Source organism: Micromys minutus (assembly GCF_963924665.1).
Source record: "Micromys minutus genome assembly, chromosome: 11".
Lineage (NCBI taxonomy): Eukaryota > Metazoa > Chordata > Mammalia > Rodentia > Muridae > Micromys > Micromys minutus.
In genome coordinates, this window is record NC_137980.1 from 40,944,541 (window position 1) to 40,971,651 (window position 27,111).

A 27,111-nucleotide genomic window follows, 5' to 3' on the forward strand; every position below is an offset into this window, starting at 1 on the left:
AGCCCTGGGGTCCATCTCTAAGAACTCTCTGCAAGTGTAACACAAGCTCACCACCCCTGCAGCAGGTGGAAGCCAAAGACTCAGACGTTCAAGGTCATCTTCTGTACAATGGCTCTAGGACAGCTGTCTTGAGATCTTGTCTCAGACAAAGCCCCTAAACAAAAAGAAAGCATGCTTCCTCAAGGAAGGTAGGTTCTCAACTCCCTAGCTGCACCTTGTCCCTACATGCCTCAGGCCCCAGTCCAGCAGCAATGCCGGAAAGAAGATTGTAGTGGCCTACAATTTGATTTATTCAGGCCTTTCGGTGTGTTTTTCTTCAGATACCCCATAACAAAGATCATCTGGCTTGGGTTCAAATTCTGACTCAGCGACTTAACAGTTGAGTTAAACTTCATCCCTCTCGGTTTCGTTTTCGCTACGAGGTGAGGACGCACGGGGACGGGGGAATGGCCTGGGAAAAGGCGCAGGGTTCCGCAGCCCTTCCCCCTTCTGCTCTCCCGGAAGAGCGCGGTCACCCCGGGGGCCCTGGCGCCGAACACCTGCACGCCTCCCCCACGCCCGTGTTAGGCGGGGCTTGCAGGTTGCCCCGCCCTCGTGCTCCCTCACTGAAGACTCGGGCAAAAGCCCTTCCCGCCCGGCTCCTGCGACCCCGAGCGAGCCGTCAGCGGCACTGTCTGCGGCTGCGCCTACGTCTGCGCCTGCGCACCAGAGCCCGAGGAAAAACTCGGGGGGGGTGAAGAAGGGGCCGGCCTTCGAGCGACAGCGACGCAAGATGGCAGCCACCACAGGCTCGGGTGAGCGGGGGCGCCGGGCGTGCTGGCTGACGGGGCGCGGGCTGCTTAGGCTGTGTCCGGGGCTAGCGGAGGCCATGGTGGCCGGGCCTGGGCTCCGCACTGTCCCTGTGGCTGCGTTTGGCTGCCTGGCCCGGCCTGGGACGAGCAGGCGGCGGCCGGAAGCCCGGGTGGGGGCAGCCGGGCCGTGGGCGGTGCGGCCAAACCGGAGGCTCGGGCGCCTCCGGGAGGCGGGGGTCGGGGAGAGGCCGGCCGAGGGGCCGAGTGTGCTCCGGAATTCCCGGGCGAGGTCCCACTGGGAGCTGGCCTAAGCGGCTGGGAGCCGAGAGATGTCTGGTGGGGGGGGATGACGCGGGCGCAACCCTAGGGAGCACAGAGGAGACGGAGCCTCGAGGGCCGCAGGCGAGGCCGCCCGGGGCCGCGCGCCAATTTAGGGTCTGGGCTGTGAGAGGGAGAGCATCAGGGTGGTCGCTTTCCAGGAAATCGGGGCACCTGCACGGGCTGAGCCAGGGCGTCTGCAGTGGGAGCAGGCCTAGGTTGCAGAGACCGGGGATAGATTTCAGAAGGCTCGCTGGTAGCCGAGCGCCGCGTTGGATGGGCACGAGCAGGTGCCTCGGATGCCCTGGTGTGTGTGTGGGGTGGGGGGCTCTGTTGGGGCGTGTCGCCGTTGGGAAGGCTTCTGCAGTGGGGGAGAATGGGATGGGGTGCAGTCCCGCAGATGCTTCTTTTCGAGAAGAAAAGCCTCTTCCTGCACGGAGCGGATGGAGGAAGTGCCTGTCACTCCTTCTACTCCTTCGAATAATTGGGGGAAATATTTGGGTTCAACTCAGAAACTCTCCATTATCTGGATGTGGTAGAAGAGGAACAGTGAGATGAAAACCCTTGGATCAAATGGAAGTGGTAGCAAGAGGGAAAAGGGGGTGCTTTGGGGAGAGTACCTCTACCGGCCTCTGGTGGCTAAGAAAAGGCCAGATAGGGAAACCTGAAGGGTCTGCTTCAGTACCAACAACTTGCACTTGATTATGGGTCATGGACTCTGGAGGTCTAGAGAAGGTGGAGTGGGTTTGGTGAAGGGGATGCCCTGGGGTCTGGGAAGGCTATTTTTCCAGTAAAGGGTTCAGGAGAGACTGGGCTCTCCCTTCTGGTGTGGGACTGCACCCTAAGGAGTCTGGCCATGGAGGTGGGCAAGGGATAAGGACAGGCCACCAGTCTGGACACTGGTATCTTGAAGCTGTGACTCCACAAGAGCATATGTAGTGAGGATGGGAAGCAGAGGCTCTGCCTGCAGTGACCCACCACACAGTGCCTGGTGTGTCCTAGAGAAGACTGCAGGGCCAAGTCAGTCCATTCACCAACACACACATGGCTGTGGGCACTACTGAGTCTGAGTCCGGCTGGTCTGGGGTGGGGTGGAGGGCATCTCCCAAGAGCATAGCCTGGCAGCCTGTGCTGCGGTGGCAGTGCCAATCATGATCCGGTTTGACAGCCACGTCTAACTTCTGAGGCCCTGCCTGTGCCACAGGAGTGCTGATAAAAACAGCAGCACCACAAGCAGCTGCTGTGTGGGGAATCCAAGAGAGCTGGGGCTGGGGTGCAGCTCAGTGCTGGAGTGTTCCCCTAGCGAGTTGGAGGCCCTGAGTTCCATCCCTGTCACCACAAAAAGAAGCAAGTGCATTTAGTACATGTTAGATAGCATAGGGCAGACTTGGGGAATACCCTGAAACAGGCTTTCCACAAGGTCTCTCTGTTCCACAGATGGTTACTGGGCCTATTGTGCCCTTTATTAGTAGCAGACAAGGTAGATGTAGCACTGTACTTAGGTTTCATTCAAACTAGACAGAAGGCCATTCGGGATGGAAATAAAGTGACTGCAAAAAGCAGGAAGTGCTCTGAAGAAAACTGTGTGCTGTGATGAGCCAGTCTGGTGAAGAGGGGACAGGGTTCTCTCAGAGGCAACATTGGAACTGAGACCAGTGGTGGTGGCCATGGGGAACAACCATCAGTTGACATTTGTGGTGTTGAAAGATGAGATTAAAGGCCATGGGGCCATGGAGGTGGCTCAGCAGGTAAAAGGCCCTGAGTTTGATCTCCAGGACCACATGGTTTGGGGAAAGAACCAGCTTCCACAAGTTGCCCACTATCCTCCACAGGTACCCCTCCCTAACAAAAAGGTAGTGAGCTGGAGAGAGATGACTTTGGGTTTTACTAAGTGCAGGGGGAAGCCATGGTATAAATGCCTGATATGAGCAGGCATTCAGTGTCTGAATGAATGAATGAATGAATGAATGAATGAAAAGAAGGAATGATGAGTTCTGACTGGAGCCCCAGGGCATCAAGAGGCTGCAGTGTTGAGAGTGGAAACAGGACCTTAGTCAAACGTTGGTGCTTAGCCTCTGCTCCCCTCTACATCCTTCAGGTGTGCTCAGGCCTCAGGCCACCTTTAGACTGAGCCTGGTCATTAATCTGTGCCCTGGTTGCCAGGAAACCACTGTGTAGCCTTGGAGTTCTGTGAGGGCTGTGCTCGAGTGGTATGGTCACTGCTGCTGGCACTTCCTACCTTGTTTGCTGTTGTGACTTTGGTGCAGGTCTCAGAGAGGAGCTGAGACAAGCCCACTACAACTGCTCAAGATGTCCACAGTTGAAGGGACTTGTCATCTGTGTGTCCAGGACTTCAGGATGTCAGACAGTGACCCTTGGCTACCAGACCCTCCCTCTTATCCAGCAGTCCACAATGCTGTGCTGCCCTGAGCTGACAGTTAACCACATACCAAGTGCCAGAGTGACGAGCCCTGGCAGGGTGCCACATTAAATATACACGCAAGGGTGTGGCCTCACGCACACATCCAGGTTCTAGAAATATCACCATCTGGGCAGTAGAGCATTGTGGTTCTTTTCTTCTGTTCAAGGCTGTTTCCCAAGCACCTGGAAATGGGTGACGAGAACTAAGGCCCTGTAGTGGGCTCCCATTTCCACAGGTCTCACTGCGAGCCATCTCAGATCCCTTATAGCCAAGTGCTTTTTCTCCTTTCACAGCCTGCTGTTTGGATAGCTGCTTCTGAATGTGCTTGGCCTGAGGAGCCGAAGCCAGGCTCCACAGTGGGCCTGCGCAAGTAGGATTTCTCTCTTTCTGTATGATGTTATTTTGTGTTGTTTTAAGACAGGACATGATGTAGCCCAGATGGCTCTTGACCACAGTGTAGAGTTGAGGATGACCTCTGACAGGCCTCTGATCCTGCTGCCTCCGTCTCCCCAGTGTGTGCTCCACCGACTATTGTATCAGAACTGCTGCCTGGCAGAGGCAGGCAGATCTCTGAATTCGAGGTCAGCCTGATCTACATAGAGTTCCAGGACAGCCAGGGCTACATAGGAAACCATGTCTTAATAAACCCAAAGAAATGGGCTGGAGGATGGCTCAGTGTTTAAGAGCACTGACTGCTCTTCCAGAGGTCCTGAGTTCAATTCACAGCAACCACATGGTGGCTCACAAGCATCTGTAATGAGATCTGATGCCCTTTTCTGGTGTGTCTGAAAATAGCTACAGTGTACTCAAGTAAATTAATTAATTAAATAATAAATAATAATAAAAACATAAGAAATGTCAAGTGAGGGGCTTGACAAGGTGGTTCACTGGTTAAGAGCATTTGCTCTTCCCGAGGAACAGAGCTCTGTTCCCAGTATCCACATCTGGCTGCTCACAACTGTCTCTGTCTAACTCCAGGTTCGAGGGGGTCAGGTGCTCACCTGTGCACTCACAGGCTTGCACTCACAGCTCATACACACAGATAAGACATACAGCGAAAAGTAGATCCTTAAAATTGCCAAGTGAGTTTTCATGGGGCTTTTGCCCCTTTGTTCTAATTTAAGAGGCTGAGAATGTAGTGTATGTGCTTGTCAGGCTGGCCCTTGGTTTGGCTCCCAGCTCCCAGCATCAAAAAAAAAAAAAAAAAAAAAAAAAAGGCAAAATCATCTCGGCCTTCCCTCCCTCCTTCACTTACTCTGTGTCCCGAGTTGGAACTACCAAAGTTTGATAACAGCAGAATGAACACAAGCAAGGGGTCCTCAGCCTAATCCTGAAAGGCCACAGCAACATCTAGAGTGGTGTGTTGGATGGGGTGATCCCCATTCCACCCCAAAGGGTTTCTCGGTGTAACCCTGGCTGTCCCCAAACTTAGGGCCTGCCTCTGCCTCCTGAGTGCTGGTGCTAAAAGCATGTATCACCATGAATCCTGTGTTTGAGGAAGTTGTTCTGTGCCCTTACTCTGAGTTATTGGCATCTGCTGAGCTTGCATACCTATGTGTCACACATAGAGTAAGTAGGTCCTTGTCCTCATCTGTGTGCAAGCCTCCTTACACATAGGGCTTCTTGATTTTGCTGGGGTTTTTGTTGTTTGGTTTTGATTATTTTGTGAGAGGATCTCCCTCTGTAGCCTAGCCTGGGGTACAGGTGCATATCACATGCCTGGCTCCAAAGACTTGACCTTGCACTTGATGGGCTGGGACTGGTGTGAGCACATGCTCTCACTTCCTGAACCAGTTGAGGCAGATACCTCTTAGGAAGGGATTGGGCTGGTCTGGTGAGTTCTCTGACCAGATGTGTGACTTAGGCATGCAAAAGAGACAGTGTGTCTGATAGGGTGATGCAGAGGTGTGGAACTCAGTGAGACAGTTGCAGAAGCAAGGGACGGGGTTCAGTGGCTCCTTCCCGGCCAGCTCATTCTTGGTCACTGAGCCACCAACAGTCTTCCATCCTGTCATACTGAGCTATAAAGATTGAAGGGTTAATGGGGACTGGACAGATGGCTCAGGAGTTAAGAGCACTGGCTGCTCTACAGAGGACCCAGGTTGGGTTCCCAGCACCCACAACCACCTAGAACTCCAGATCCAGAAGATCCAACTTTGTCTTATGACTTCTTAAGGCCCCAAGCACATATGGTACACTTACATACAAGCCGGCAAACATTGATATACATAAAATAAGTCTTTTAAAAGAAAAAAAAAGATTAACAGGTTTCTGTAGAGTCTTCTAGAGCTGCTAATTACTGCTTATGGGAGTCAGAAGCCTGTCTGTCACATTGCTGGGCCAGCCTCAGAGCTTCTCATTTGTGAGTTCCCAAGGAAGGACGTGTCAGGCTGACTGAATATATCAGAACGTAAGTCATTTGTCCATTGTCCGTATCACCTTCTGAAGCTGGAGCAGCACTCCAGGCGTGATGCAGGCTGCTGTGCTCCCTCGGCAGCTAGTCTCTCAGGATCCAGAAGTCAGTCAGAAACTGTGCTCCAGGCCCCTCTGTGCTGCACGCACACAGTTTGCCAGAGCCTTGCTTTTAATCCCTAGTTCTCCAAAGATGTTTGTGTTTTAGTTTCATCTGTTTGTTTATTTTGGAGTTTAGTTTTTGAGACAGGTGGGTTTTTTTTGTTATGTTTTGTTTTTTTAATGTAGCCTTGGCTGTCCTGGAACTTGCTCTGTAGACCTGGCTATTGTTTACATTATTTTTGAGGCAGAGTCTTAGTATTAGTACTCTTTAGTTCAGGCTGGCCTGGAACTTGTGGCAATCATCCTGCCTCGGCCTCTTAAGTGCTGCAGTTACATAAGTGAGCTCCCAAAGGAACTTTATTAGGTCTTACTGTGCAGTTGTAGCTGACCTTCAACTCAGGTTCGTCTGTCTCTGCCTGTCAGGAGCCGCCATACCTAGATGGTGTTTTGTTTTTGAGACATGGTCTGTGTGCCTGGCCTGCACTTGGATCTGCATGGCTCACCTGAGTGGGTTGGTTGGCTGTGTTTGAGGTTGTGTCTCATGAGCTTAGACTGGCCTCTAACTTGCCTTGTAAAGGAGAGGGTGGTGAGACACTCCTGGTCCTCCTGCCTCTACCTGCCAAGTGCTAGATCCCAGGCACACATCTGCTTCTAATGGGCGCTGGGCTCTCAGTTTGTGTCCCTGTGCTTACTCAACAAGCATGTTGCCCAGTGAGCCAGCTCCCCTTTCTGCCTGTCTAACATTTTGTTTAGCGTCATGCTGTGTGGCCTTGGCTAGTCTCAAGCTCAACAGCGTCCTAAGGGGTGGGGTTGCAAGTGTGCGCATACCCCAGAGTTGTTTTCCCACTGATGTAATGCTTCACATCACTGGTTGAATGTTCCCATGAGACACCATGTAAGACTGTCAACCTGCATGTTGTCCCCCCCTTTCTTTTTTAGGAGGTTGGCATGTGTTTCAGCATGTTTGTGGGGGTCAGAGGATAGCTTAGTGGGCGGGGTATTGGTTCTTTTCCACTGTATTTGTACCAGAGATGGAGATCAGAGCATCAGGCTTGTCGACAGGCATTTTGACCCTCTGAGCCATAGCGCTGACACCTGTATTTCTGTTTTGTTTTACTTTATTTCTTAGTGATTTATTTATTTATATATGTGACTACACTGTAGCTGTCTTCAGACACACCAGAAGAGGGCATTGGATCCCATTACAGATGGTTGTGAGACACCATGAGGTTGCTGGGAATTGAACTCAGGACCTCTGAAAGAGCAATCAGGCAGTCAGTGCTCTTAACTGCTGAGCCATCTCTCCAATCTTAATTTTTTAAACTACATTTAATGTGTGTCTGTGTGTGTGTGTGTGTGTGTGTGTGTGGTTGCATGTGCCACATCATAGGGCTGGGGGTCAGAACTTGTATGTGTTGACACCTTCTGTGGGGGTTCCCACGGTAGAACTCAGGGAGTCAGGCTTGGCAGCCCCCGGATTTCACTTCTTGCTACATCTGTGCCCCTATTTTGAACTCATTCTCATGTTTGAATTCATGCCCTGAGGTTCATTAGTACTGAGGTGCCTGAGGCCACAAGGATCTCAGTGCTTTGTGGACTGTTACAGCATCAGCTGATGCTAGCTTCTTATACAGTTTTTAAAGTTTGGGGCCCCAGGAGCATACATTGAGTTTTCCTCTGAGGAGCCCTCTCTGGGATGGGTACTGTCTTCTGGGTGTGGTGCTTGTTGGGAGAGGCTCTGGGGTTCCTGCCCAGCACAGAAGTTTTCTCTTATGAGGAACCAGTTCTGCCCTAGTTTATAAAAAAGAATAAGCAAGTAGATCTAGCTCACAGACAATTCAGCTGCTGAGAGGCAAAGACAGGAAGGTCAGAAATTGAAGGCTCACCTCAAGTATAGAGGCAGTTCAAGGCCATCCTATACATGTTAGTTAGATACTCAAAGAGGTTCAGTGGTATTTGCCTGGTATGTGCCAAGCCCTGGGCAATCCCCAGTATGGGCCCCCAAAAAATGGTAAATTTCTCTCAGATTTCTACTTTTTTCTTTTTCTTTTCTTTTTTTTCTTTTTCTTTTGGAATAGGGAAGGGCTGTTGGAACCATCTGGTGGTGCACACCTTTAATCCCAGCACTCAAGAGGCAGCAGCAGGTAGAGTTTGAGGGTAGCCTGGTCTACAGAGTGAGTTCCAAGACAGCCAGGGCTGAATAGAGAAGCCCTGTCTTAACATAAAAATAAATAAAATAAATAAATAAATGTATGTATGTATGTTAAAGAGCCAGGCCAGGTGTGCCTTTAGTCCCAGCTCTAGGATGGCAAAAACAGGTAGACTGGGGTTCAAAGCCAGCTTGATCTATATAGTAAGTTCCAGAACCTGTCTGAATGGGTGGACCAGTCTGCCCCAGAGCATGGTGACCTGAATCCAGATTCCTGCGATCTACATGGTGGTAAAGGAGGACTGAGTTGGCCATTGTCTTCCAACTCTTCAAGTGCATTGTGGTGCACACAAAATAAAAAAATATAGCTGAAAGACAAAACCCTGAACTTGGGCTTTCTGATGCATGCATCTGCTGGGTAAACCCGGGGAAGTGGGTTTGATTCCCAGGACGAGTATAAAAGAGAGAATTGTGCTTACAAGGTTGTCCTCTAACCATGACACAAAATAAATTTAAACAGATAGCCTCAGTTGTTACCTAATGTCGTCCAGTGTTTTGGTTTGCAGTATGACCGGAAGATTCTGCTGTTCATCCAGGAAGCATTTATTATAAAGCTGCCATCATGTGCCAGACAGCTGGTCAATTGTGTGTGTGTTGGGGGCAGGTTGAATGAGTCATAGCTTGGTCTGAAAGGAGTGAGATAGTAGAAAACAGGCAGGAAACAGTAAGAGAAAGAAAACACTGGTGTGCAAGCAGGGCTGCTAGTCAAGGTGCTTTAATTTTAAAATCTTCACTAAGCATTTTGGTAAGATTCTCAAACCAACCTTAGTGGGCACCCCTATGTTAGGACTTGGAAATAGAGACAGGTGAACCGAGGGCATCCTTGGTTAATAGCTAGCTCACGGCCAGCCTGGGCTATGTGAGACTTGGTTTTTACACACACACACCAATAATATAATAATTAGACTCCCTTTTATGACTAAGTATTTCCTGGGTATGTTTTCAGAAGTCTGTTAGGATTTTGTATGATGGGGTTTATCAGCATACATCAAGTACCTACTAGAGAAGGTAGTGAACAAAGCAGATAGGTTTGCACACTCCTGGAGCGTGTGCTCGGAGTCAGGGCGAGACAGATGTGTCCAAAGTGTCTGGTCAGCTTGCTGGAGCTGAGCAAAAGTCAAGAGAAAGAGAGTAGGTTGGGAAGGAAGAAGCGAGTAACTTGCCAGCCACTGGTCCTTGCCCTGGGAGAGACCATAATGGGCACAGAGGCTGATGAAAGACAAGCCTCCCCCGAAGAGCACCTTCTGTGGTGCTGTTGTACTGAGAGGTTGGTAGTGCCTTACAGGGAAGAGATGGTGTCCTAGTCACCTATAAAGGCTGGTCCTTGGAGAACAGGCAGGGTGAGTCAGACGGAGCAAGAGGCAGAGGTGGCAGGGTCCCCAGAAGTCACCAGTGAGATGGGGGGAGGGGGCAAGAAAACCACAGCGAGGTGGAAGGAGAGAATACTGGCTGACTGAGATGGTCAGGAGAAGTGTTGGTGCCACATCCAAGATTTGGAGAGGAATGGAACTGGTTCTGTTGGAAGTGTTCTGGGTGCCTGAGGCCTGCTGGTAGGTGTCTTGGCATGGGCATTGAAGTCGGCTTAGTATGAGCAGTGGGCCTGTCAAAAGCTCAAGGAATGGACTCAGGGCCAGGTTGAGTTTGGAGGCCAGAGTTGAAGGAGAGAGCCAGCAACCTGGGGCAGGAACATGGAACATGTATGTCATGACATGAATGACCAGGTGGAGGGCTCAAGTAGAGCCACAGTTGAGACTGCCGTGGGGACAGCCTGTAGGGCTGTGACTGCTGAGCTGCAGAGGGAGAGGGCTTGTTTTGCTCTGGTACTGGGAGGTGATGTGTAGCACCACCACAGCTTTCCAGACCTCCTCCTGCAGAGGTCAGGAGGATGGTGACCTCTGCTGGACCAGGGTGACGGCAAGTGCTCGGCTCATGGCCTCTTCTCTCTCCCTCTGACACCCTGTCACTACCTGCTGTGGACCTAGTCTAGGGAAAAATACTAAGGGCTGTTGGTGTACATGTGATAAGTGTGCAAGCTCACTGTCCCCAGCCTGAGTGAGAAAACAGCAGAATACTGAGATCAAGTGTCAGAAATGAGCCCCAGAAAAGATGAGAGTCTGTCCTAAGGCAGAAGGAAAAAAGTCTTCTACCGAGAACAGGAAGTATAAAGGTTGGGCAGTGTACATACACAAATACACACACACATGCGCGCGCAGCTGAGGCAAGAAGATAAAGCTTGGAAGATAAAAATGAAGCCAGGAGAGGCAATTACCCGGCTGCAAGTTGGCCTTGAATTCAGAGATCCACCTGCCTCTGCCTCCTGGGTGCTGGGATTAAAGATGTGCACCTCCTCCTGGCTCTTTCCCAGCACTTGAGAAACAGAGGCAAGTGGGTCTCTGAGTTTGAGGTCAGCCTGGGCCAACATAGTGAGACTCTGTCTCTAATAGAAATTAGGTTTAATTCTGTGGTGTGCAAGAACACAAGTGTGCCAGAATGCACACTGGGCACAGGAAACATGGAGCCAGAGCATAGAATGCTATCTCCTTGCTGCCCTGGCACAGTCGCTTGAACAAGCCGCTCCCTAACCGTCAAGTGCTGGGGCATGGGCACACAGGCACGTTCTCCTGTGCTGTTTTCTAAATGTCTGTGAGGGATTTGAACTCAGAGCCTCGTGCTTGCAGAGCAGGTGCTATCTTCCAGTCCTTCCCCTCATGTTTTATTTAACGCTGAGATGCCTGTGATGCCCAGACCTCGTGTTTACTGAAAAATGTCACCTCATATAGCTGAACAGTGCAGCTGGCTGTCTTGGTATGACAAATGCTAATGATTCCGAGCCAGTGAGTCAAGCATGCTTTATGTTTTCTTTTTTCTTTTCCATGACCACATTTGCTGTTATTTGGTGTTTTCAGTCAAAGGGCTCTTTTGCTTGCACACTTGTCTTGAGGGTGCCTCAGGTGGTTAAGACCTTGTAAAACCGAGGACCTGACTCTGAGCCTCAACCCCCAAATGGAAGCTAGGCAGCCAGACACGGTGGTGCATGTCTGTGACCTCAGCATTTGGAGGTAGGGACAGTATTTTTGGGGTTCACTGCCCAGCCTTTTCAGTCTGTCAATGAGTACCAGCTTCTGAGAGACCCTGCCTCAGAAAACAAGGCGGACAGCTCCTGAGGAACATGCATGTACTCATATGTGCACAATTCTTCTCCTTTTCTTTTAAAGATTTGATTTCTCTGTAGCCCTTGCTGTCCTAGAACTTTGCTCTGTAGACCAGGGTACCCTCAACCTCAGAGATCCCTCCACCTCTGCCGCTCGGTGCTAGGACTGAAGGCGCATGCCACCACTCTAGCTTCAAACATGAGGGGCTTTTGTTTTTGTTAAATTTATATATTTATTTTATGTACACTGTGGCTGTCTTCAGACACACCAGAAGAGGGCATCAGATCTCATTACAGATGGTTGTGAGGCACCATGTGGTTGCTGGGATTTGAACTCAGGACCTCTGAAAGAGCAGTCAGTGCTCTTAACTGCTGAGCCATCACTCCAGCCCCCAGGAAGTCAGTCATAGCAGGAACTGTGGCACTGGAGGGTGATGCATTCCATCACTGCTAAAGTCACCTCATGTTTCATGAGCAAGTCTGTCGCAGAAGCTCACACCAAACCTGTGGGTGCTAGAGTTGACCCCTCTTGCTCACAGACCACAGGCCACCTAACAAATGCTGTCTGCTAGGGCCACTGGTTCTTTTCAGTGTCCCCCTCATAGCACTTGGCGCACGGACACAAGGCACCGTGAGAATTCTGCTGCCCTATGTTTCCCTTTTTCTCTGCTGGGTAGTCATCTGCACGTTGTTCCTTGGCACTCAGAGTGTCACACCTAGAGACCTGCCTTTGAGCCACCTCTCATCTGTGCCTTTGTCTCCCTTTCTTTAGGCCCTCAGCTGAGACCTGTTACCCTCCTCTGTTACCCAGCTCATGTGCTTATGTTTATCCCACGACTCTTGTGGGTCAGGGGCTCAAGGAATACAGGCACTGCTCCCTGCTGTGTCCCAGTGCCTCGGGCATGGCTGCCATGACGGCATGGATGAGCTTTGTGCCCTATACCTCAAGAAGCCCAGGATGTTCCAGGACAGGCCCTCTCGTCCCTGCTATAGAGAGTGCTGGGGTCTATGTGCAGAGTCACTACCTCTGTAAACCCTGGGGCTTTTTTCTCGGGAAAGTTGCAGGGGAGTCCAGGAGCAAGCCTTCCTGTACCACTGTTGGCATGCATAGATTCCCTAGGGTGGAGCTCAGGTGCCCGGTGTGGATGTCTGTGTGTTGTCTTCATGGACAGCTTGCTGAGATCAGGAGCTGAAAAATAAACCAGAGAGACTGAGGCTTACAGAATGGAAAAGCCTAGGGAGCCTGCTCTTGGCACCTCTGGCTGACAACTACTTGTGGGGACAGCATTTCATGAGATATAATGCTTGTGTCTCTAAGGTCATCCTAGCCAGGAGCATCCCCAAGTCTCTGCAGCCTCCAAAAGTTGCCACACCACGATTGCATGAAAGGAAGTGCTGTGTCCCTGGCTGCAGTTGGCATTCCTCTCAGCCAGTGCTCAGATTAAAGGAAGCAACAGCTAGACTGGGCGTTGAGCTGGGGTGTGTGGAGGGGCTAGGGTGGGTGAGCACCCCTCTGGCTTCCCAGGGTCAGTGTGCGAGGCAGCCATCGGCAGCTGTGTGTATGCCGTCCTCAGCACACACTGGTGATGAGCAGCTTGACCTAGGCTTACAATTCTCTCTGGATTTGCCAGAATCTTGAGTTTCTTTCCATTTGTTTTAGGAGTAAAAGTCCCTCGAAATTTCCGACTGTTGGAAGAACTGGAAGAAGGCCAGAAAGGAGTAGGCGACGGCACAGTTAGCTGGGGTCTGGAAGACGACGAGGACATGACACTTACAAGATGGACAGGCATGATAATTGGGCCTCCACGAGTAAGCGCCAAGCTCCGGCTGTAACTCATTGTGTTAAGATCACTGTGCCTTTCTTTAAAGCAGTGGCAACCTTGTTGACAGACACTGGGTGGTGTTTTCTGAAGTGTTCTGTCCTTTCTCTGCCCAATTTCAGTTTGTACGTTTGAGCCCTTCTGGTGCGGTTTAATCCCATGTAGTCAGTGGTGTGGATTTACATGACAGTGTGGACCGTGGCCTTTGAGCTTGCCATCCCCCAGCTGAGTTCAAGACAAAGTGAGCACTTGGACAGCAGCACTGCTGAGGCAGCAGCCACCTTCCCAGCTTTGCTGTGCCTTTGAGTCTTGCCTGTCACTCGGCGCAGGTTCAAGTCCTGCCATCAGCTCTGCCTGGTCCAAAGGTATTTAAAAACCAGGGCCAAAGAAGGGGGCAAGCACGCCTATGAGAGCTCTGCTTTGTGAGGTCCTGGCCAGCGTGTGTTTGAGGGTATATGGTTAACCCTCCAGAAGTGTTGTCCAGTGTTCACAAGGTGGTTGTCACATCCTCCTGTGTAACCACATTCCAGGTCACAGGTGAGGAATCTGACCCAGGGTGAAGTCACCTGCCCAGGGACACAGAACTGGGTCTGTTTGCCAACCCTGTGCTCCTCCCTGCCCACTGGTCACTGACACACTCCTGAGAAGTTGGGTTTTCATTGGTCAGCACTAAAGTGGTAGGGAGTTTACTACTAGGTACAGGAGAGAATACAGGAAGAAGGAAAGACCCTAAAAGGGGACACTTGTGTAGGTGAGCCTGAATTGGCTAGACCTGTCTAGTGTGTTTGTGCCTAGGGTGACAGCTTCCTTCCTGACTTCAGCAACAGCAAGGCACAGACACCCGCCTCCTGCTCATTAGCACTCAGGCACTTGAAGTTCATCTTAGAGGGCCATTGAGTGGCCTTGCCCTTCGCTCCTGCTTCCTAAGTCATCTTTGCAACGCCGATGCGGGTGCAGGAGTCAACGTGTACTTTCCCGGTTTCCTCCTCCCTGCCACAGCAGGGTGCAGAGTCTCTGTAGAGTACACAGAACATGTAGATGGCTTGGCAGATCTTCTCCTCAGAGGATCCAGCCTCCGGGGAGGTGTCCTCCTTAGAGCAGGTGCAGAGGCTGTGGACCTTGTGCAGACTGAGCCACCAGCTCTGCTGATGCTGAGAGGCTGTTTGAGAACTAAACAAGAACTTGCCGTGGCCACAGTTGCCCACATCCTAGCATGTGGTGGAGGCAGAAGGATTGACCAATCAGTCACAGTGATCTTTGCCACACAGGGAATTTCAGGCCAGTGTGTATCCTTGAGACACTATCTCCGGAGAGACAGATGGGTTAAGATAGTGGTTAAAGAATTGTTATTCTTACAGAGAACTGAGGTTCTGCTCCTAACACCCACCCATGTAAAGGCTCACAACTTTCCAGACCTCTAGCTCCAGGACACATGAGACACACCTACATGTGAGCAAAACTAAAAGGACAGACAGACAGAAATCTAAAACAGCTTGTAAATGCTGTTGAAAATGTTTTGCGTTCAGGCTAAGTAAGTATGCTGCAGCACACACCGGTAAACTCAAGGTGAGGCAGGAAGATTGCTGCAAGCTCCAGACATATAGGGCCACATACAAAGACCTTTTCTTTAACAAAACCAGCTTGGATTGTCCTGAATTGGTTTTGCCCTCTGAAGGAGTGTAGGGCTGACTGAGCGGCTGAAGCTCTGATCCGTCCCATGTGTCTGTTGTGTTACTGGGACCTAGCGCTTTGGACATGGCGAGCACGTGCTCTACCTGTGTCTATTGGGCGTTTGTATTTTAATCAAGCGTATTTGCTGTGTGTCTGCGTCTGCTGGTGTTCAAGTGTTGGATTCCCCTGCATCTGCACTCGCAGGAGCCCGTGATCTACTGACGGGTGCTAGGCACCAGCTGGGTCCTCTGCAAGAACAGTGGGAACTTTGAGCAGCTAAGCTGTGTCTGTGGTCCCCAAACCTTGATTTTGAGATATAGTTTGGTAATGTAGCACAGGCTGGCCTCAGCTGCCTCTGAAGCACTGAGGTCACGTGTGTCTCCTTAGATTAGAGTGCTCGTGAGTGTGTAGTCCAGCAGGGCTATTACTTGATTTCCCTTGTCGATCTGATGTGGTACCTGCAGAAAGAGTCTGGTGAGCGAGCAGCACATGGCACCCACGGGCAGGAGGCAGGGTTGAGAGCTAGTGCTCTCTGCAAGTCCCCTCTTCTTCATGCTCTGTAGCTCCAATCTCTGGTGTGATATTGCCAAAATCCAGGGTAGTTCAGTGGGTAGTACGTTTGTTGCCAAGCTTGGCAGCCAGGGTTGAGTACACACACTAGGTAGTGTATGTAAGTGTGGGTGAGTGAGTGTGTTGAGTGAGAGGGTGACAGACATTCTGCTAACAAGACCACCACAGTATTTGTCACTTAGCATTGGATCGTTCCTTACCACACTAAAGAACTGTTGGTGGTGACTTCTTCCCGACCCACCGTGAGCTGCTGTGGAGCTGCTGGCTCCCGGGCGTCTGTTCCCCACAGAGCTCTGTCTTGGGATCACCTGCCTGTTGAGTCTGCTCTGCTGTAGGCATTGGGACTAACGCTGGCGATGGTGGAGGTTTCTGTGTGGCCCAGTTTCCGATTCCGTGGGGAATGTAGCAGGACCGGCATTCCAGATGAGGTGTGGCTGGTGGGCATCTTGAGGAGCTTGGGCTTTGCTGGCAGAGTGTGCAGTTTGGTGTCCCTGTCACCAGCTCTGTCCTGTTCCTTTTTAAACCTATACCTTTCATTGTCGCTTTCTCTGACGCATTTTAGAGTCTCACTGCAGCCCAGATTGGTCTGGAACAGAGCGGTTCTGCCTCAACCTCCCTGACATCCATATAGTTTTAATTAACTTAGTTCTCTGAGATAAAAAACAAACTCATAAAAGCAACTATTTTAGGTTCTGCATACACTTGATCTGCTTTATGATTGGTTCATAAGTCGTGCTCTAAAACTAGAAACTTTTTTTTTTTTTTTTTTTTTTTGAGTTAGGGGTCTTATGTACTATAGGCTGGTCTTGAGAACTCCTGAATTTCCTGCTTCCACGTCCTAAGTGTTGGCGTATGGCTATGTACCATCACACCTTGCTCTGACTTTTTTAAAGATCTTACTTAGTCCTTGTAAGGCTGAGGCTAACTCTGTCATCTCAAACTGGCCTGCCGTCTACCTCCTGGGTGCTGAGAGCCTAGGGTGTGCTTTATATGTGTATAGTTTATGAGGCTGGACAGGTGGCTCGGCAGTTAGGGTGCTTGCTGCTCCAGATGACCAGAGTCCTATCCCTAGCATCCATGCTGTCTGTAGTTCTAGCTCCAGACCCTCTTCTGGCCTCTGGACACTGCACATGTGTGCACAGACACATATAAGTAAAGTTTATATTTATTTGTATGTGTACGCACACTATATGTTTGTTCATGCATTACAGTGTGCGTGTGGAAGTCAGGACACTGAAGTCCATGTCCCCCACCCCAACCCCTGTGGATCCCAGGGATTGAGCTTAGTTGAGAAATGGTCTTTACTTGCTGAATCAGCTCACTGGCCCTTGACAGAGCATCTAAACTCTTTTGATGTACTGCACCGTTGGTGTTAGGGCCTCCTGCATGCTGGGCAGGTGCTGTATTGCCGAGCCACACACTCCCAGTTGGCCTTGAGCTCTTACATTATAGCCCTGGCAGGGCTTGAACTTAAATATCTTCCGTCAGCCAGATGAACCTCCGTCAGGCCTGTACACTGGGCCCAGATTTCCAATGGAGTTTTGCTAGGTTTTTGTTTGTATTTTGTTTTGTGTTTTTCAAAACAGGGCCTTTCTGTGTATGTAACTTACTCTATAAACCAGGTTGGCCTCAAACTCAAGAGATTCACCTGCCTCTGCTTCCTGAGTGTTGGGATTAAAGGGGTGAGCCACCACTGCCTGGCTTATTTATTTATTTATATTTATATATATATTTTTTTTTTGAGACGGGCTCACTGTAGTTCTTTGATTTCCCCCAGTTAGGGTTAAAAGTGTGTGTTGTGCCTACTTTGTAAATATAAGGTGGGCACAGTGCAGCTCCACTAAAAACTTATGCAGATTTGGAAGTTTGTTTTTTTTCTTCCTCTAGTTTTTGGTTTTGGTTTGTTTGTTTTTGTTTTTTGGAGGTGATTTTTTTAATATTCTTTTTTTAAAGATTTATTTATTATATGTAACTACACTGTAGCTGTGTTCAGACACACCAGAAGAGGGCATCAGATCCCATAACAGATGGTTGTGACCCACCTTGTGGTTGCTGGGATTTGAACTCGGGACCTCTGGAAGAGCAGTCAGTGCTTGTAACCACTGAGCCATCTCTCCAGCCCTCCTTTTGTTTTTTAACATATTGCTCAAAAATACTATATAAAGTAATGTTGTGTTGTCAGTAAAAGGAATGTGCTGTGGGATCCAGCACTCAATGCTGATGCAGAAGAGAAAGTTCCAGGCCATCCAGGCAGTTAGACCCTGCCTCCTCCCATGAGTGAGTGACTGGCTTTGAGGCACTCCATTCAGTTGTCCAGGGTGTAGCCCAGGCTCGTCTCATCTGGTGTGAACATGCTGCCTTGCAGGTGTGGATTCTCAAGCACCTGCCCCTGGCTGGTTAAGGATCTGTGCACGTGCTGGGCAGGCAGAGGAAGACCCAGCACTGCATTGAGAATGTGGTGTGTGGGTGTGTTGGTTGGGTTTGGGGTATTCCCCTGTGATGGGGACAGTACCTAGCACCCTGTATGAACACACTCAGCAAGTATTCTACCCCCGAGCCACATCCCAGTGCTGGTTTACTGAGGTGGGGCCAGTCTTTTATATATAGGGCATTTTGTCTGCATGCATTGCTTGTGTCCTGTATGCATACTTGCTGTTCTTTGAACTGAACCACGGTCTTCCGAGAGAACAGCCGGGACTCTTAGCTGCTCCCAGACCCCTGCCTTCCTTGATTGTTTGCTTGCTTGTTTTTGAGGTAGAGCCTTACTTTAGAGCTCTTACTGAAACATTGGACTTTAGTAGTCATGCATTGTCTTCTTTCTCCTGGGTGCTCCTGGGGGTTGTAGGTCTTTTTGGACCCTGTGCTGGGAGCTGAGCGGCTAATCCTGCCTGGGCAGACCTCAGCAGATGCAAACCCACAAGCTATGAGCATTCTTCCCTGAAGACCCTGAAGCCGAGTTCTGCTGGCCATGCTGGATAGGTGGATGGCAGCACTCTAGAGGGGGAGGGGAGGAGGGTTTGAGGGTGGGAAGAGCATCTTTGAGCACTGGCTTATCTTGGCTTGAGAATGGTTTGCATAGGTGTGTTATGGATAACCTGAATCTGATAAGGAGATACATATAGGCTGTGTTCAAGGGTTTTTTAAAAGAAGATCCTGAGCCCAGTAGGTGTCGCTGTTTGCACAGGAGCAACTGCTTTGTGTGCAGAACTCCTAAGGAGTGGGTATGCCGCCTGCCTGATGAGGAAAGGTGGCTCTGGCCCAGGGCACGGCTCCCGTGTGGGAGGTCTCTGTAGAGTTGTCTTTAGACACAGCCACAGAGTAGCATTCTTGCTGCCTGAGCCACGTCTTCAGGGCTGTGTGGTGGTTCCACACATGGGTTGGGAGCTCCATGCATGATGGGGCTTGGGACCAGGCACATTTTACTGCTGAACATTACAGCCAGGTATGCTGATGTGGGCCTTGGGCTTTCCCGTGTTTCTTAATGAAGGGATGGTTGGCTTTTTAACTGGGCAGAGGTCAGCAGACTCCTTTTGTAGTCTTTACCTCCTTCTGCCTTGACAATCTTTCATGACAGCCCCTTTACCCCCTGAGCCATCTCCACAGCCCTCAACAGTTGGCATTTTTGTTTATTTGAGATAGAGGTACACAGAACCCAGACTCCTAAGGCTCAAGGTCCTATGTTCCTGTGGATGACCTGGAACTCCACACCCAGGCGCAGTTGGTGCTGTCCCTGGTGGTCTGGTGCCTCAGCTGCATGACCTCCTGCTTCACTCCTGTGATGCTGGTGGCATCTCAGGTCACCATGACTGCATAAGAGAAAAAAGGTTCTGAGGGTAGGTGGCATATTCTACAGAATGGCCTCAAGTCAGACTCATTGACACCTACACCCTAGTTTGCTCCTATGTCCTTTGCTTATTCCTCTGAGACATCCAGGGCAGATGTGTCACCAGGTGGTCTGGGGCAACAGGGTCTCCAAGTTGTTGGAAATTGTACCTCCCTTAGGTCTGTAACTCATCTCTGCTCCTTTTTTCCAGACAATTTATGAAAACCGGATATACAGCCTTAAAATAGAATGTGGGCCTAAGTACCCGGAAGCACCCCCGTCTGTCAGATTTGTAACAAGGGTCAATATGAGCGGCGTGAGCAGTTCAAATGGAGTGGTAAGTCCCACCCTGCCCGCCTGCTGCCCCGTGAGTGCCGGTGAGTGCAGTGCGAGCGGGGCCTCTGCAGTGATGGGCGGGGCAGGGCTGCTTCCATTGTCTTATACCTCCTGGGGCTCCAGGCTGTCACTGCGATAAGAGTGTTTGTGACACCATGAGCTAAAGATTTGGGAAACTGAGGCGAGGCAAAACCGGCCCCACATCTGTCTCCTGTGTCTTGGCCCTTCTGTGTGACATTTGTGATACTGTTTGCTGTAGCCATGTCTGGCATGGGACTCACTATGCAGCCATGCTGGCCTCTACCTGTGGCAGTCCTCTGTCATCCACCTGCAGTAGCGTTGTCATGGCCTTGAGAGGTCAGGGTTGTAGCACTGTCCAGCTACAGCTACCCTTAGCAGGCCCGGATGATCTGTCACTGAGTCATGCCCCAGCTATAAGTCCTCAATCCATGTCTTACTTGCCAGAGGCCTGGAGGCTGTGCCCAGCCTGTCCTTGAGTCTTCAGAAGATGGGGCAGAGAGGTATGAATGAGCTCTCCTGCCCTGTCCTGTGTGTCACTGTGTTGGAGCCACCAACCCCTTGGTAACCCCAGCCACCTATCTTTATCAGCCCCACCCTGGGCCTAGAGTGGAGAAAGGACAGCGGGGCACTGGATGCTGGTTGGTCAGGATGGCCCAAGTTTGGCCAAGTTCAGTCTCCCTGTGCCACACACTCTTGCTTTTTTTCATGCCAGGACCTAGAAAAGGGAAGCAAACTGTCTTCAGGAGGACAGTTTGGCACAGCCTGTGGGTTGATGGGCCATGTGGGCTTAGTATATCAGCCTTGGGGAAGGTTTTGCTGCAGAGTTCGCAGTAATGTGCAAGTTTTCCTCTTCGCAGGTGGATCCGAGAGCCACAGCAGTGCTGGCAAAGTGGCAGAATTCCCACAGCATCAAAGTCATCCTGCAGGAACTGCGGCGTTTGATGATGTCAAAAGAGAACATGAAGCTGCCACAGCCTCCAGAAGGACAGTGTTACAGCAATTAGTCACCAAGGCCCTGGCCTCCCCTCCCCATCCAACCCAAGTCTTCATTTTCCACAGTAGTGAATTTTCTAGATACATCTGTAGACCTCAAAGTACTGGAGAGGAAGCCCCACTCAGACTTCATCCTGAGACACTGTTCTGATACTAACTTCTTGTCCATTTGAAATACCTTAAGTTGTGCTGTGTAACATCATCTGTCGGGTGTAACCGCTGTCTGCCTGGTTGAACTTCTGGGATCAAGAAGGTGTGTTGAAATCGGTTTCCTTTGGGAGCGGTGGGCACAGCTAACGCAACTGTGAACAGACACGTCACACAATCACCTGCTGCTGGCACATGGCCTGGGTCTGCCTTTGCCCGCCCCGCCCTCCACCACAGCTGTGTGGTGGCCCTTAGAATAGATGGGGAGGCTTCAGGTAGCAGCCGTGGAACTGACCACTGCTGGGCTTGGGGCGCTTTGGCTGCACCCCTGCTTTCTTAAGTCTTAAGTGATGCCCCACCCAAGCCATGGTCCCCACTTCTCCACTCCTACCCTTGGCCAAAGCTTAGATTGTAACCTCCCCTCCCTCTGAAATTGGCCGCGGGTGAGGAATTCAGGGCTTCCCGTCTCCCCACCTTTATCAAGGGGTGCTGCTTTCCCCCTCCTCGAGTCCCCTGTTGCCCGTCACCACCCAACACTCGCTGTGGCCAGAAGCCATCAGATGAGGTTGGAAGAGCCTGGTCTCCCTCACTTAGCTCTGGACCACACTCGTTCACCTGCCACCAGCCTGGAAAGGGAGCGCCGGGTCCTTGGCCCTGCCGCCGCCATCAGCCCTTGAGTGTTGAGCTCAGGTCTAGAGGTGAACAGAGCAATCACAGGGCGACTCAGACTGGCCAGCGCTCAGGGTCCTTGGTGGGTATATGCCTAGAGAAAGGCCATGCAGAGAGTCCTCAGTGCACATGGTTCTGAGTTGGTTCCTTTTCCCACAATTGCTTTGCTTTGAACAGGGCTTTAAGTCACTCTGGCCACCACTGGTCTGATGTGAACCTGACAGCAGGACACTAGGCCCTGACCCTGGGGCTCAGGTTTCAGTGTTGCTCCTTAGACCCTCGGCAGGGACCCAGAGGAGCTCTGTGTTTGCAGATCGTTTGCAGATCGGTGGGCCTGGCCTCCTGGCTCATTGCCACGTTCCCCACTCTGTTCAGGACCACTAAATGTTGAAATGTGGATGCATACCGAAATAAAGGCAATTCGTTGTGTTGCAAAGGGCTCAGTTGTTTTGTTTTAAGCATATGTGTGGCTTCGCCTTTTTTTTTCCTTAAGAGATACATGTACAGATTTTTAAAAGCATTTTGGCATAAAACTATGAATATATTTTTGTCAGTACTTGATTTTTTTTAAAGGTTTGATAGTATGCATTGAAATCTTACTAGTTACTAGTATCCAGTTATCAGTGACTGCATATTATGTCTGTTCTTTTGTGACTGGGTTACCTCACTCAGGATGATATTTTCTAGATACATCCATTTTCCAAGGAATTTCATAAAGTCATTGCTTCTAGTAGCTGAGTAGTAAGTACTTCATTGTGTAAATATACCAAATTTTTGTATCCATTCATCTACTGAAGAACATCTGGGTTCTTTCCAGCTTCTGGCTATTATACGTGGCTCCACCTTTTGAAGCAGCAGCTATGAGGTCTAAAATGTGGCTGGAGGGGTCTTTGATCTTTCTGGGACAAACTAGCTTTTTAGGCTAGGCATCCTGTAAGTCAGGTTTAACAGTGTTCGTAAGCGGTTCTGTCAGAGTCTACTGTCAGAAACAAGCATGCTTTGACACAGCAGTATCCTTCACTAGGCGTATGCAGCAGGAGTCAAATGCTTGAGATTCTCGGGGAGCTGCCTGATGTCTGAAACCAGGGCTTCACATTTTATGAGAACATTGAAGTTTCTCCAGCCAAGTTTAGGCTCTTCCATTACCACATGAAGTAAGCGGACAGACCTCTCACTGCTTGGTGAGATACAAAGCCAGGCACAATGAAACAGGGTCTCACTTTTCCATAACCCTGACTGTCCTAGAACAGGCTGGCCGCCAACTCTTCAAGTCACCTGCCTCTGCTCCTAGGTGCTGGAATTAAAGGGCTGTGTCCCATTACAAGCCAAAAGATAGCTGTTAAAGGTTCTTATTGGAGGTGGAGGCTAGGTGGGGAATTTGACTTATAGATAGACCCTGGGATAAAATGGCTAGTTATGGTTTGCATACTGTAGCCCTCTTATTTAGGGGAGATGCAGGATTAGTTCATGGCCCTAGGGGTGTATGGACCCTTTGGTGAGCCCCAAATGACCCAGTGGATAGTCCTGGTTAAATCTAGCAGATCACGGTAAAATGGCTGTGGGGTAGGTACTTAGGGAAAGATTAAAATTGACTTCCCCTTACTCAAGTAGCTTTGAGGGACTCCAGCTGCTGGCTCATTGGGAAGAGCTTGCACTAGTTGAACTCTGTATCCTAAAATAAGACTGATGTGTTGTAGCTGTGATGTTGCAAACAAGAATTTTGATCTGATAAATTGGTAGCTTATCCGCAGCTGTCTACTGCACAAGGAGTGGGGGCATGTCTAGATGCCTTGACTCAGACTGGACCCTGTGGGCACAAATCCCCTCTGGCACCTGGCTAGTTTAGATGCTGGGGAAAGGCTGGACCAGCCCCAACAGGCTGCCCAGAAGGTCCTGCCAGACCCCAGGTGCTTGATGCCCACCAACAGGTCCCTATGGTGATGCAGACACGTCCCTTGTGGTCTGGGCTCGTTTGACTTCCATGTCACTACCAGGTCACTTGGGACTCAAGGCTTGCAAATGTCACATTCTTTGAGAGGTGACACCAACAGGAGCTCACAGGACCTGGTTCTACACTGTGGGGTCCACCAGCTGCAGTGGCTTATGAGATGGAGATCCTCAGGCTAGGGCCAGCTTTATAGCTGCTGCCACCACCCACTGAGAGACCACTGCATACACACAGGCTTAAAAGGTCTTCAGCTTTGGGATGAGCTCAGTGAACACCAGAATTTTTCATGGGGGTAAATTTTGGGACGTCTCCCAGAAACCACAAGTCCGTTAACCTATGTGTGCATGAGTAACAGCGGCCACGCTTGTAATCTCTGCATGAGGTACCTGCCACTTTCTTTCCAGCGCCTCCCATGATACTTAGTAGTGTCCTTTGGCTTCTAGGAGCTCTTTGAGGAACATGCTGTGGCCCCAGGAGCCTGGCTGGTGGCATCTGTGTTCACGAGTGGCCGGGCAGGAAGCTGATGCCACCATCCACAGGTGCCTGTCAGCACAGCTGCAAAGTGTCAGTCCTGAGAAACTACAAGTGTCAGTAAGAAGAGGTGTGTGGTGGGGGACACTCTAGGGTCATCTTTATTTTTTTTCCTTTTTAAACTTGCTTATGCAATAATTTCATTCTGACATTTCACACGTTAGTATGTCTTGATCATATGAACTGTTTGCTCTCATGCTTTGTGACGCAGCTGGACCATCCCCACGGGGGACTAGCTTTATCTTGGAGCGCTGCTTCTGGGTGCCAGGAACACTAGGTAAGGAGGACAGTGATGTCACCCATCGTCAAGTCAGTGATAGTGACCCTTAGTTGGCTGGGGTGTGGCCATGATGGGAAAACCCTATCTCTGATGTGTGAAAACTAAATCACGTCAGGGTGGGTGTGTGGCTGAAACTGACACGTTCGGACCCTATCACACCCGATAGAGACATATTTACTTCTATTGTTTGCCCCTCTGGCCCGATGAGCGTCTGCTGTGAGCAGTGAGGCCCAGCCTAACTCCTAACTACTACTGAATGTGAGTGGGAACGGGTGGGGTAGGCATTGTTGAGGGACTGCGCCAGCTCTCCATTGTAGGCCTCAAGGCCAGGCTGGACTGTGTGACTCCAGGCAGGTTTATTGACCTCTCTGTGCCTGGCTCACACAGAGCTGGTATGCTATACTCCGCTGCAAACATCAGCCCACCTTGGCCTGAAAGAAATACTGACCCCAGGCTCGGCTCAAGCCTTTGCGTCACTGAAGCTAGCAGCCAGCAGGGGGAGCCCCTGTGCTTCAGGCTATCCTCAAGTTCCCAGCTAGCTGGACTAAACCGCACAGCCACACAGCCGCACAGGTGGGGACAGATGTGACCACTGAGCAGGAAAGGAGCTTGCAGCTCCCGGGTGCCCTGCAGGAAAACAGCAGAGGAAGACAGACATAAGCATACACCCCAAACCTGTCTTTCCAGGACCCTGAGATTTCTGTGAGGATGGAGACAAGTGTGGGGGTCTCAGGGTTGGGGTCCTCTTATGGCCAACTGCAGTCAGACTCAAAGGCTTACAGGGCCAGAGGGGGCGGTGGGACAGAGAAGAGGAAAACACAAGCCCCATAGGCTAGCCTTTCCCCCTTGCAGAGCGAAGCCAGGCAGCAGGTGAGGTGTCTGTCTGTATGTGTGGGGACAGTGCACTGTTGGCGTTTTTATTTCTGTCACTACCTTCACTGTTTCCACCCCTGAGCTGCCTCACCCGCCCCTGAAGCAAGTATTTGAGAAGAAACTGCTTTCTGCTTTCCCACCTGCCCATCAGCCCTTCCTCAGGCGAAAACCCTGACAGTCTGTCTTCCATCCGGTAAAGACCCAGCCCCCCCAAGCTGCCCTGCTGCTAGGAGGAGGCTTTCCTTCCCAACATTCACTCAGCAAGCATTGTGTGTGTGCGTGCGTGTGTGTGTGTGTGTGTGTGTGTGTGTGTGTGTGCGCGCGCGCACGCGCGCACATGCTCAATGTATGTCAGCCTGTGCAGTAAGCAAGAGCTGTGAGCGGAAACAGGAGGTGGGCTAGGTGACAAGCAGGTGCACACAGTGTGGCTTCAGAGGTGTCCAGTGAGTACCCTGTAGTGAACTAGGGGTGGGGAAGGTAGTGCAGGGGTAGCAATCTTTGCGGGGTGACTGTTCAGCTCTAGGTGGGGGATTACAGGCCTGGGTTGAAAGGTTCAGGTCACTGACACAGTAACACACCCAGCGTGCAGCGCTGAACAGGTACCCAAGGAACAAATGAATAGACAGTCTGGGAGCCCCCCACAATCCCCCACTGGCCCAGTGGACACAGAGAACAGCAGCTGACCTGCTGCCCATCACCCACAGAAGGAGCTGGGGCTGCTGCACCCACCCACTCACAGTTTGGGGGGGCACCTCTCTTACCTAGTGAACTCTCAGCATTCCTGGCCCACTGTGAATCCATGACTTGACCCCGTGGCCCTCAGGCAGGGGTCACCTTCTTCCCCTCCAACCTCCCCCTGCACCCATAGCTCTGCTTACTCGACAACCTCCTTGGAATGTAGTTATTTTGTCTCTCAGATAATTCAGGCCAGGAGACACCCAGGCCCCTTCCAGCCACACTGCCCTCACCACCCTCCCTAACCGACTCTTCTGACATAGTGATTGTATCAGGTCAGAGACCTGATGCCCCAAAGGCCCTAACCTCCCTCCTGGCCCAGCCCCAAGAGCTGGTTGCACCCACCCTTCCACCCAGGACCTCAGCTGTAGTCTTTTCCAGAGCTCCAGCTCTGGTCGCTCTGACACACTCTTGGCATTCAGAAAGCACAGAACTCTACAGTTTATACAGTGACCCACATTACCATGCCTTCATTTAGCCAGGAACACCCTGAGGCGCCTACTTCTGGATTCACCTGCTCCACCAACCTGTGTGTGCGTGCTTGTGTGCGTGTGTGTGACCCGTAGACACGCTCCGCTGGCAGAAGTGACCTGGGATGACCGTGACGGCCGCAGGAACAGAAAAATGACAGTAACAAATGCTATAGGGGAGATAAGGCAGATGATAAGATTCGTGACAGACAGAACTGAGGGTCCCTGGAGTTGGAGAAAGCCAGCAAGGTAGCCCTTGAACAAAAATGTGAGTAAGAGGAGCCTACCAGCATCTGGGGGAAGGTTTCAGGCAGATGAGACTAGAGCAAAGGCCCTGGGGCAGAGGCATGCTAAACTTGAAGTTGTAGCTGGGAGGTCAGCGTAGCTGCAAGGGAGTCAGGAGGGAGGAGGCAGGGGACAAGGAAGTGACCGTGTCCCTCCCTGAAGCAAGGCTGGAATGGAGACTGGTGCCCCAGACATTCCACCCAAGGCCAGAGCTACTGGTGGTTTGGGAACCAGGTGGCTCTCCAGCATGGTAGAGTAGGGGCCGCTGGGGACCCAGAGTCCAACAGACCCACCAGGGCTGTGTAGAGCAGGGCTAGCATCTCACCCTATCACCATTTATCCCTTTATGGCCTGAGTCCAGCAAACCCTTAGCCAGCTGTTTGCTGCTGGGGTGAGCAAGGACTCTCATACCCAGGGAGGGGCGCCATTTGCTCAAAGACACAGCATGTTTGAGTATGGGCCTGAGAGCTGGGGTTAGATCTCCATGGGTTGACATGGGCTGTCCTTCAAAGGACCCTGGAGTGGCCACCTCTG

General features: G+C 50.9%; 1 protein-coding gene across 1 annotated transcript; it reads left to right on the forward strand.

Annotated features, from left to right (window-relative positions):
• The first annotated feature begins 635 nt into the window (after nt 1-635).
• UBE2V1 (ubiquitin conjugating enzyme E2 V1) lies at nt 636-21,891 on the forward strand. The gene is made up of 4 exons (XM_080924908.1): nt 636-794; nt 13,066-13,214; nt 19,501-19,626; nt 20,504-21,891. Exons 1-4 carry the CDS (start codon nt 773-775, stop codon nt 20,648-20,650), a joined length of 444 nt encoding a protein of 147 aa, XP_080781034.1. The 5' UTR covers nt 636-772; the 3' UTR covers nt 20,651-21,891.
• Nucleotides 21,892-27,111: the final 5,220 nt, after the last annotated feature.